The sequence below is a fragment of the Nycticebus coucang genome, chromosome 2, assembly GCF_027406575.1.
Source record: "Nycticebus coucang isolate mNycCou1 chromosome 2, mNycCou1.pri, whole genome shotgun sequence".
In the NCBI taxonomy this organism is placed as follows: Eukaryota; Metazoa; Chordata; class Mammalia; order Primates; family Lorisidae; genus Nycticebus; species Nycticebus coucang.
In genome coordinates this window covers 25,421,385-25,433,547 of record NC_069781.1, presented here as the reverse complement: position 1 = coordinate 25,433,547, position 12,163 = coordinate 25,421,385, and the positions used below count along the sequence as shown (strand labels likewise).

The following is a 12,163-nucleotide window of genomic DNA, read 5'->3' as shown; positions in this document are numbered from 1 at the left end:
CTGCAACAAAAAATAGCCAGGCATTGTGGCAGGTGCCTGTAGTCCCAGCTACTTGGGAGGCTGAGGCAAGAGAATCGCTTAAGCCCAAAAGTTTGAGGTTGCTGTGAGCTGTGATGCCACTGCACTCTACCAAGGGCAATGTAATGAGACTCTATCTCAAAAAAAAAAAAAAAGGCACAATCTCAGTGCATTACAGCCTTGAACTCCCTGCCTCAAGGGATCTCTCTTTTCTTCTATGGGCTCCAGGAATAAATTTGCTGATATTCCTTTCTTCTGTAATTTGCCCAAGACTCCTTTCTTCCCTGGTCCACTGTGGGACCAGAATATCATTTTATTGCTTCTTTGTTTCGCTTAACATTTCTGGAGCACACACAGTTTTGAAGAGTGATATTCTTTGCAATAGGGAAAAGATGAATAAAAAAGGCTCTTTGCCAATATTTTTCAAACTATATGTCAAAACTCATTGGTGAGTCATGAAATCAATTTATGGAGGCATGAAATCAATTTAGTGGATTGTGAAATTGGTTTAGTGGGTAGCAGCCAGAGTTTTTGTATTGTTGTTTTATTTCTGATGAAATAGAATGGAAACCATTAGAGTGCCTTGCACATAGGAAGGATCAGTACTATGGAATGTTTCATAAACTTTTGTTTCTTATGTAAATGTCATATATAAATAATATATGTATGTTTATGAGTGTATTTACTTGTATATTCTTAGTCATGTTGGTAAAAGTGTTACCTATTGGGGAGCACAGTCAAAAAATTTAAAAGCTGACTCTTCACTGTGTCTCTTCCTTTCAACTTCCTCTCCTTTCTCCCCCTTTCAATCTCCTCCTAATCACTGTTACTAAAATTGATAAATAAAGAGAATTAGGCAGCTAGTTAGAAAGAGAAATCTCTAGGTAACAAAATTCTTTTTTTTTTTTTTTTTTTTGTGGTTTTTGGCCGGGGCTAGGTTTGAACCCTCCACCTCTGCACATATGGGACCGACGCCCTACTCCTTGAGCCACAGGCGCCACCCGGTAACAAAGTTCTAACACAATATTTTCCCTGTTTGTACCTTCCTTTTACTTGGCTCTTTCCATTCATTCATTTTCCAAACGTTCGTTCTTATATGCCCAAACTCAGTTCTCTGCACTATTCTTTTGTTATATATTCAACAGATAATTTAAGTGTCATACTAAGTGTTAGGCAGTGTGGGTTCTAAGATGAATGTGATGTAGTCTTTACCCTCAAAGAGTTTACCATTTAATGTGGGAGAGGTGAGGATTTGTTACCATTGTTTGCTCTTTTTTCTCCCCACCCTTTACCTACACTCTTCTAACCTGTAGATCTTTGGGATCCTGGGGTAACAAAGTTAGAAAAAGCCTAGTCTGGAAATAACATGTATATGTTATTCTCTCTCTGTATATAAACGTGTGTGTGTGTAAAGCCTCATCTGACTCCAAGGAATCAAATTTTATTCATACAAACATATGTTGAGCCAGGTACAGCGGTGTGTGCCTGGATTCCCAGCTACCTGGGAGGCTGAGGCAGGAGGATTGCTTGAGCACCGGAGTTCAAGTCTAGCCTGGCAACACAGCAGGACCTTTTCCCTAAAATCAATTTTTTAATGAATTGGATGCTTATTATGTGTCAAGCGCTATTCCATTCTCTTAAAATATACTACAAAGCAGGTAACAATCTCTGCCCTTACGGAACTTACAGTCTACTTGGTGAGAGAGACACAATAGACAACATAAATGAATAATAAAATATAGAGTATGCTGGAAGATGATAATTCTATAAAAAAAGAAATAGAATAAGGGGAATTGGGAGGGTCAGGTGTGGGAAGGGAAAGTTGCGATTTTAAATAGGGTAGAAAAGTTTGACTTTTTTGAGAAGGTGACATTTGAGCATAGACTTAAAGGAGGTAATGGACTTAAACTCTTGGGGATCTGTTTGCTGCCAGTGCAAAGGTCCTGTGGACAGACATGCCTGGTAGATCAAAGAGCAAGAAAGTCAGTGTCACTGGAATGAGGGGAGAGTAGTAGGAAATGAGATAATATCTGAACAGATGTGGCAGTCATGGTGTAGGTCCTTGCCAAGGTTGAGGTTTTTTCACTGAGTGAAATGAGCTGTTGTAAGGTTTCGGTCAGAGGAGTGACCTGATCAAACTTAAATGTTTAAAAGGATCTCCCTGGCTGCTCTGATGGGCCTAGGTTCATGGGAGGCAAAGGTAGAAATCAGCGGGATGCATTGTGGTAACCTAGGCACAGATAATTGGCAGCTATGACCAAGATGATAGCAGTAAATTTGGTAGGAAATGGCCAGATTCTGATACATTTTGAAGGTAGAATTAACAGGATCTGTTGATGGATTGGATGTGGAGTTTGAGAGGGGAAAAAAAAGTCAAAATCACTCCAAAATGTTTGGCTCAGGTAACTAGAACAGTGGAGTTATCAGGAACTGAAATGGAGCAAGCTACAGGCAGAGCAGGTTGGGGAGCAAGGTTGGCAGTTTGGTTTGAGGCAATGCTTCTGAGCACCCAAGTGAAGATGGTCATGAGGGAGCTGGTCTTGTAAGTCTGGGGGTCAGATCAGAGAGCTGGACTGGAGATGTAAACTTGTGGGTTATCAGCTTATAGATGGCATATAAAACTTGTGTTAATAGATGGTGTATGAATTTATGACATGTGGCCGGGCAGTGGCTCATGCCTGTAATCTTACCACTCTGGGAGGCTGAGATGGGAGAATCACTTGAGTTCAGGAGTTTGAGACCAACCTGAGCAAGAGCGAGACCTGACTCTGCTAATAATAGAAAAATTAGCTGGGTGTTGTAGTGGGTACCTATAATTCCAGCTACCTGGGAGGGTGAGGCAAGAGGATTGCTTCAGCCTAAGAGTTTGAGGTTGCTGTAAGCTAAGCTGATACCATGACACTCTAGCAAGGGCAACAGATTGAGACTCTTGTCTTAAAAAATAAAAATAAAAATCTAGGGAATGAATAGAAGAGAAAGGACTATTGGCCATTGCAACATTACAAAGTTGGGAAAGGCTCGATGCCTGTGGCTCAAGCAGCTAAGGTGCCAGCCACATACACCTGAGCTGGTGGGTTCGAATCCAGCCCAGGCCTGCCAAATGACAACAACAAATGACAACAACCAAAAAATAGCTGGGTGTTGTGGCAGTTCCCAGCTACTTGGAAGGCGGAGGCAGGAGAATCTCTTGAGCCCAGGAGTTGGAGTTTGCTGTGAGCTGTGATGCCACGCACTCTACCCAGGGCAACAGCTTGAGGCTCTGTCTAAAAATAATAATAATAATAAGAAAACAAAAAGTTGGGAAAAATAGGAAAACCCACATTGAGTAAGAAAAAACCCAAAGAGTAGATGAAAGTCAGCTGAAGAAAGTGTTTTCAAGAAGGACAGAGAGTGACAGTTCTCATAAGACTGACCATTGAATATAGTGATCTGTACATCTCCTTGACATCACTTAACAGCATTTTCAATTAAATTATTAACTATGGTTGTTTAATGTCAACTTCTTGAGGATAAGTACAGAATCTGCTTTATTCATTTTATTATGGTCACTGGAGACATTCAGTAAATATTTGATGAAGGAGTGAGTGAATGCATGGATTGCAGTATGATTCCCTTCTGCCTAGCTCTAGAACTGAACTTCTGGACAGAGCTTACATAAGAGAGAGAATACTGGGTGGCCCGGAAGATATGGAGAACGTTATCAGGCTCAGCAGGAGAAACAGGATCTTTGCTTTAGCTGGGAGATGTTTGTTTTAGAAAGTTTTACTAGACATCTTGGAGCCCATGATATCATTTGGTTCAAGACTTAATACAATAAATCAAATTTACGATCATGTTCCTTGTGATACATGGTATGATAAACCATGTACAGGGTGCTTTTAAAATGTAACAGGAGGGCCATGTAGCTCAGGTTAAAGGGCCAGAGAATGAGAGTTTCAAAAGGAGGTCAAGAGGATGGTCAAGGAGTTTCAAATAAGATCTCAAGAGGATGTTGAAATTAGCGGGAAGGAAAACTAGCCAAGACATTTCTTCCACAGAGGGAACAACGTACTCAAAGCCTGCTAAATATGGGATATGGTGCTTGTATGATAGGGCGTGGGCTTATTATTTCCCACTGAACTTGAGCAACTCAAGTTGTTCAGGTAACTGGAATGTTGGGTGGAATGTGAGGGTGTGGGAAAAGATGGATGAAGTAAGCCTCCGGTCTTGTTTGCCAAGTTTAGGAGCTTGAATTTTAACCTAGATTCGGTGGAAAATCCCTAAACAATTTTGAAAGCAGGAGAAGTAATAATAAATAAAGGGAAACATAGGAGCAATGAAGTAATACGGTTATTGATGAGGTTTACGAAGTTTAATTTGGCATCTGAATGCAGGATGGCTTGTAAGGTAGTAGAGAGAGGAGGCAAGAAAGCTAGAATATTACATTATGCATGAGTAAGGCAATGAAAAGAGAGAAATGAAAATGGTTTTGAGAGGGTGTCCATGCTCTTGGCTGCTGGAGAGGCCTCTATCTAAGAAAAAACACACTCATGTTAGACCGTGCTCTGTTAGCTGGAACCAAAGGTAATCTCCCAACATCATTGCCTTTGAGGGAAAAGATTTATTGTACTTAATGGAAGGGATACCATGTGACATGTATTCTCTTCAATCAGAGCAGCGTCCTGGTCCACTGTTCGGTCTCTCTCTGCTCAGTGTTTCTTCTCTAAATGAGCTTTCACTCTGCTGAATTCAGCACATCCAGAGGGATCAGAGGGCCTACCTCTAAAGGTTTCACAACATGAAGATCTCAGGCCCTCAACTAGATGACCTCTCGAGGGTTGTTACTTTTTCTTCTTACAAGATCCATTTCATGGCAGCACCCTTAGTTCAGTGGGTAGGGCGCTGGCCACATACACTGAGGCTGATGGGTTCGAACCTGGCCCAGGCCAGCTAAAACAACAATGACAACTGCAACAACAACACCAAAAACAGCCGGGTGTTGTGGCAGGCGCCTGTAGTCCCAGCTACTTGGGAGGCTGAGGCAAGAGAATCGCTTAAGCCCAAGATTTGAGGTTGCTGTGAGCTGTGACGTCACGGCACTCAACCAGGGTGACAGCTTGAGACTCTGTCTCAAAAACAAAAAAATCCATTTCATAGTTCCTGCCGAAATGGAAGGTGGAGAGGAAGCGAGGATTGACACCTGCTATTCAAAATACCTGCTGCCTCTGAGCTCCTGACCAATGTGTACAGGGGTGGTGGAAGCCAGAAAGTCCACTTTTGTGTGGATTTTATGTGGGCTTGGGTGGAGAGTCTGGGAATGGCAGCTACTGATTTAGTAATGGCAGCAGAGGAGAAGGTAACAGAAGTATCTCAGAAAGGTCACAGTGCTCTCACCTAAACCACATTACAAAGAGATGTTGGGACTCAGGTAAGCAGTGAGGGTGAGGAGACAGGTTGGCAGCTAGCCTCCTTCTCTCTGGTGCTGGAAACCAAAACTAGTTTCCCTGTTTTTCAAGGGACCTAGTCACTGCCTTACGTTAAACCGTTTACACCATATTTCATTGATTCTGAGATGCTGTGTTTCACTTTTTTACATCTGATAGCGAAATGTTTAGCATTTTTTAAATCTCCGATGTCAGTATGTATCTTATAATGAATGATATATCATAGTTTAATCAGCACTTTTTTGTTTCCTTAGTGGTACGTAGAGTAATGGTACACTTTATAATTAGCAGTTTCATTAGTTCAGTGGAACACATGTTGAGTTGTATGTGCGCTTGGTGGGAGCTGGCAGGTGTTAAAGAGGTGAGACAGGTTTTCTCCCTAAAGGAGGAGTCAAAGGCAATGGTGCTATTTTCAGCCTGACATGCACTCTGTATGTTTATGTAAAAGGAAATCTTTTTCTTGAAATGGTATCTCACTCACTTTGTTGCCCCCGTAGAGTGCTGTGATGTCATAGCTCACAGCAACCTCGGACTCTTGGGCTCAAGTGATTCTCTTGCCTCAGCCTCCCAAGTAGCTAGAACTACAGGCGCCCCCCACAACGCCCGGCTATTTTTTAGAGACAGGGTCTGGCTCTGGCTCAGGCTGGTCTGTGAGCTCAGGCAATCTACCTGCCTCGGCCTCCCAGAGTGCTAGGATTACAGACATGAGCCACTGCACCCAGCCTGAAAAGGAAATCTTCAATTTTTTAAGACTGTCACTTTTTTGATTAATTGCTTATTTTTGAGATAGGATCTTGCTCTGTTGCCTGAGCTAGAGTACATGATCGTAGCTCACTGTAATCTCACACTCTAGGGTTCAAGTGATCCTCTTGCCTCAGTCTCCCAAGTAGTTGGGATTACGGGTATTTGCCACCACACCCAGCTAATTTTAAAAAATTTTTTTTGTAGAGATGGGGGTCTAACTATTGCCCAGGCTGGTCTTGTACTCCTGGTCTCAAGCCATCCTCCCACCGTGGCCTCCCAAAGTGCCAAGATTACAGGCATTAGCCAGCCCACCCAGTTATCTCTCACTGTTTGAAGTAAACTATAATGAGCAGAACCAATCGGAAGCTATCAGATGTCTCTCCAATTATTCTTTAATCAGACTTAAGTTTTAGGCTCACTCATATGCTTCTTGTGATCCAAGGCTTATTTGCTTTCATTACAAATCCTGCTTATTTTCTTTCCCAGAGACCAGTGAAATTGATCCTACTGTTAACCTGTTTTTATTGTTATCAGTTTTTTGTTTTGTTTTTTTTTGTGGTTTTTTTTTTTGGCCGGGGCTGGGTATGAACCTGCCACCTCCGGCATATGGGACCGGTGCCCTACTCCTTGAGCCACAGGCACCACCCTATTGTTATCAGTTTTTATAACCTGTTGCGTTAGCTAGCTTCTTGGCATTGCAACATCTTTGTTGAAAAGAACTGTGTGGCCCACTTCTTGATTTTGAATATTAGTTGTATTTTCTTTGTATCTTCCCTAGAAAGATGATTAAAGTAATGATAGGGGCCAGGTGTGATGGCTCACGCCTGTAATCCCAGCACTTGGGAGGCCAAGCCAGGTGGATTGCCTGAAGTCACAGGTTTGAGACCAGCCTGAGCCAGAGCAAGACCCCTGTCTCTAAAAAAATAGCCCAGCATTGTGGTGGGCACTTGTAATCCCAGCTGCCTACTTGGGAGGCTGATGGAAGAGGATCACTTAAACCCATGTGTTGAGGTTGCTGTGAGCTAAGACACTACAGCACTCTATGAAGGGTGACCAAGTGAGACTCTGTCTCAAAAAGAATAAAAAATAATGATAGGAGAACACATGGCATATACATGCGTGTATGTTATATATTTTTATTAGTCTTCTAGGAGTTTTTAAGGATTCTCATGCCATTCATATTTTCTACATTAAGACCCAAAATGTGCATATTGTCTCAAATGTCTCAAAATAGACAATATTGAAATATTTATAGAAAAACTCTGTAGTTTATGAGAGTACAATGATAAATGAACTCCAAGAACTTTGGTTAACAAAATGTGACCCATGAGTTGTATGATGGATAATAGCCCGGCTCTAAAGTCAAGCTGCCAGGTATTTGAATTTTAGCTTCTATGACCTTGGACAAGTTACTTCACACCTCTGTGCTTGAGTATTCCCATCTGCAAAATGGTACAACAGTACATACCTTGTGAATTCAAAGAATTAATTCAGATAATGTGTGTAAATTATGTAATAGCATGCCTACCACAGGGTACAACTAATGAATATTAGCTGCTATTTTTAGTTAATAAGGGATCACTTCAAGGGTGAGGCCAGAGCTCTTAAACTATTGGTCAAGTTAAAAAAATTATTCCTAGCAAGGAAAATATAATTATGAGATCAGAAAGGATCTCCTAACTCAGTGCTTTTAGGAAATTCCCTTAGTTTATTGATCATGTTTTTATTTTTATTTTATTGTTATTATTATTATTTGATACAGAGTCTCATTCTGTCACCCTCGATAGAATACCATGGCATCATAGCTCACAGCAACCTCAAACTCCTGGGTTCAAGTGATCCTCTTGCCTCAGCCTCCCAAGTAGCTTGGACCACAGGCACCCACCACAACACCCTGGTATTTTTCCTATTTTTAGTAGAGATGAAGTCTCACTCTTGCTCAGGCTGGTCTCAAACTCCTGAGCTCAGGCAGTCTGCTCTTCTCAGCCTCCCAGAGTGCTAGGGTTACAGACATGAGACACCATGCCCAGCCTACTTAGCATGTTTTTAAATAGGGATGTAAGTTCCATGAAGATAGGTGCTTGGTCTCTGTTTGGCCCACTCGTTTGTTCCCAGTATCTAGAATTAGCACCTTATAGTAGGTACCCAATAATTATTTGTTAAATGAATGAAAAGGGTCCAGTGGTGCTTAAAACCTACAAACTTCATCTTGTAGATCCACGTATATAAGTTATTCTAGTATGTAGTAATTTAAAATGATGTTTTAGGCTTGGCACCTGTAACTCAGTGGCTAGGGCGTCAGCCACATATGCCACAGCTGGTGGGTTTGAATCCAGCCCAAATCTGCCAAGCAAAAATGACAACTCCAACCAAAAAATAGCCAGGCGTTGTGGTGGGCGCCTGTAGTCCCAGCTGCTTGGGAGGCTGAGGCAGGAGAATCACTTAGGCCCAAGAGCTTGAGGTTGCTGTGAGCTATGACACCACAACACTCTACCCAGGTGACATAGTGAGACTCTGTCTCAAAAAAAAAAAAAGAGATGTTTTAATGATGGGTATGGAAAGACATTTATCTAAAGTACTAGAAACTCTGAAACCTAACATGCATTTAAACACATTGCCTTTCATTCCTTTGTATGTAAACAAAAGTATGTGTAAGCAAATTGAAATGTTACTGTTGACAGTTTTGACAATGCATAATTACTAATTTGCTGTTTAAGAGTTTTGAGGTGCTTCATATAAGAGACATAAAATTTAGGAGCAGGCACAGTGGTGGCTCATGCCTATAATCCCATCACCTTAGGAGCCCAGGGCAGGAGGATTGGTTGAGGCCAGGAATTGCAAACCAGTTAGGGCAACACAGCAAGACCCCATCTCTAGAAAAGAAATTTTTGAAACAAACCGGGTGTGGTGGCACATGCCTGAAATCCTAGTTACTCAGGAGGCTGAAGCAGGATAATCGTTTTGTTTGAGCCCAGAACTATGATTGTGCTACTGTACTCTGCCTGTGTGACACAGTGAGACCTTATCTGAGAAAAAAAAAAAAAAGCCAATGGGCCAGGCACATTGGCTCATGCCTATAATCCTAGCACTTTGGGAGATTGAGATGGGAGGATTACTTGAGGTCAGCAGTTCTAGACTAGCCTGGGCAACATAGCAAGAACCTGTCTTTACCAAGAAAAAAAAGGTAGAAAAATTAGCTAGCCATGGTGGCAGGTCCTCAGGAGGCTGAGGCGGGAAGAGTTTGAGATACAGTGAGCTATGATGACACCACTGCATCTTAGCCTGAGCAATAGATCACAACCCTGTCTCCAAAATAATAAAAAGTTACCTATACCTAAAACTGATAATTATATGCAAATATTAACGGTAATTATCCCTGGGTATGGGAATATACTTAATTTAAAAACTCTTGCATTTTTTCCTCCTTATCTTTTAATATTGTCTGAATTTTAAAAGGACTCCTCAAAACCCAACCCATGCCTATTGAGTCCTTATGGTACTTTGTCCTTTGGGGCACTAGGGATACAGTGATGAAGAAGAAAAACAAGGTCTCTTTTTTCTAGTACCATGGAAGAGAGACAATAAACTTAGGAAAGTGAGCTCTATGTTTTAGAGGAAGAAACTGAAGCCCAAAGAGGTTAAAGTGGCTTTCAAAAAGTCCTGGCATGGTTGGCATAAAAATCCCATTCACCCAACATTTAGCCCAGTGCACTTTCTGTTATACCTTGGTGGCTTTTTTGACTCTTAAACAGATGGCATGCAAATTCTCAAACTTTCTAAATGAGAAGTCTCATGGAACTTTGCTTTGAGTCTGGTGAAGGAGTTCTGCAGTATAGGGCCGTGTTGGTAGAGTGAGAAACGTGTGTTTTCTACCCAGTTCTGTGGGATACTTGACAAATCCTTAAAGCTCTCTGGACCTTGTCTTTCTCATCTAAGAAAAGAAGAGATTGATCTTGATAACTGTGAAGGGTCATGCTGGCTTGTTAATTCCATAGTTTCCTGGTTGGATTTGGAATTGTGTGTGTTTTCTCTGCAGCTATACACACTGCTGCCATGGATATGCTGGGCGGATCTGGTATCGAAAGCCAGTGTAGAAAAGTTGATATCATCGCAGACGCTGCATATTCCATTTTCAAAAAACCAAAAAGTTTTACTGGCAACTTTATTATTGATGAAAATATCTTAAAAGAAGAAGGAATAAAAAACTTTGACATCTATGCAGTTAAACCAGGTAATGTTTACAGTTTTTTTTCATGCTTACAGTTTTTTAAAGTAGTGACATGTTGTTCCACATTTTGTGCAATGAATACATTTGTTTTGTGTGTGTGTTTATGTGATAATAAAATGAATGTGTTCTTTTAAAAGCTGTCTTCCCAAGGAAGGGAAAGTTCCATGGCAATGTGCCTAAAAAAAGAGAGAGAAATGAAAAATAGAAGTGAATTCGGGGCTTTTGGAGTGATAATACGTATACTAAATGCAGAAGATCGTATCAGCTACTTCTAAATCTTAAAATAAGGAATGAAAATTAGTTTTTAAAGTTGGCCCTAAAATCACAGAGTAAAAATTGTATTCAAGGATGTGGTAACGGATGATACAATTAGTAGGGTTTTCATAAATTATTTTTTAACATTGTGAACTCTTTTCAAAAGTTTGTCTCATCATAAGAACATGGAATTTCAGCATGGTGGTTACAGCGCCAGCCACGTACACCGAGGCTAGCGGGTTCAAACCTGGTCCAGGCCTGCTAAACAGCAATGCCAACTGCAACAAAAAAATAGCCGGTTCCTGTGGCGGGCTCCTGTAGTCCCAGCTACTTGGTACTGGGGAGTCTGGGGCAAGATAATCGCTGAAGCCCAAGAGTTTGAAGTTGCTGTGAGCTGTGACGCCACAGCACTCTACCAAGGGCGACATAGTGAGACTCTGTCTCAAAAAAAAAATAAAAAAAGAACATGGAATTTGGGAAAAGACAACCCAAGTTCAGATTCCAGCTCTGAAGCTCACTTAGCTGTGTAACCTTGAGCATGTCCCCCACCCTGAGCCTAAATGTCCTTATTGGTAAAATTAAGAGAATGATACTTCTCACATAGGATTTCTGTATGAACTAAGGCAATAATGTGTATGATGTGTTGGGCACAGTGCCTGCCATATAGAACACTGACAACATTTAGTAGTTAATATTTATAAATGGAAAAACAGTCTCAAAAAGTCCTTGCCTAAGAGCTGATGGCTAATAAGTGGCAGAACCTGAACCAGATTCAGGTTTTCTGGGAGCTGCTGCAGTGTAATTATGACTTTAGGCTTTTTGTTTTTGTTTGGTTTTTAGAAATGGGGTCTCACTCTATCACCCAGGGTAGTGTGCAGTGGCATGACCATAGCTCACTGTAACCTTGAACTCCTAGGTTCAGGTGATCCTCCTGCCTCAGCCTCCAGACTATAGATATGCCCCATTTCTTTTTAGAGACAGTCTCACTATGTTGCCCAGGCTGTTCTCAAACTCCTGGCCTCAAGCAACCCTCCAACCTCTTCCCAAAGTACTAGGATTATAAGCATGAGCTACCACACTTAGCCTACTTTAGATTTTAAAGACACAGTGTCATTGTGCACAAAAGCTTAAAGTTGATTTCAATTTAAAATCCTAAAAGGTGGGCGGTGCCTGTGACTCAGTGAGTTGGGCGCCAGCCCCATATACTGAGGATGGCTGGTTCGAACCCAGCCCCAGCCAAACTGCAACAAAAAAAATAGCCGGGCATTGTGGTGGGCACCTGTAGTCCCAGCTACTGGGAGGCTGAGGCAAGAGAATTGCCTAAGCCCATACGGAGGGCAATGGAGTGTAATTCTGTCTCTAAAATATAATAATAAAATCCTAAAAGGACTGAGAGCTTAATATGACCAAGAACTGTGATATTAGGATATAACAAAGATCAATTCATCTCTACACTCCAGAAGTTAAGAGAGAAAGAAAGATGATAGGCTCTAAA

The 12,163-nt window shown here is 41.4% G+C and overlaps 1 protein-coding gene across 4 annotated transcripts in view; it reads left to right on the top strand.

Annotated features, from left to right (window-relative positions):
- The window catches only part of HSDL2 (hydroxysteroid dehydrogenase like 2), a 116,361-nt gene that overhangs the window by 60,888 nt on the left and 43,310 nt on the right, over window positions 1-12,163 (top strand). For all 4 annotated transcript variants that reach the window (XM_053565748.1, XM_053565756.1, XM_053565747.1 and 1 more), the window contains one exon: window positions 10,222-10,416. In XM_053565748.1, the coding sequence (XP_053421723.1) occupies window positions 10,222-10,416 (195 nt within the window). The remainder of the gene's footprint in view (window positions 1-10,221; window positions 10,417-12,163) is intronic.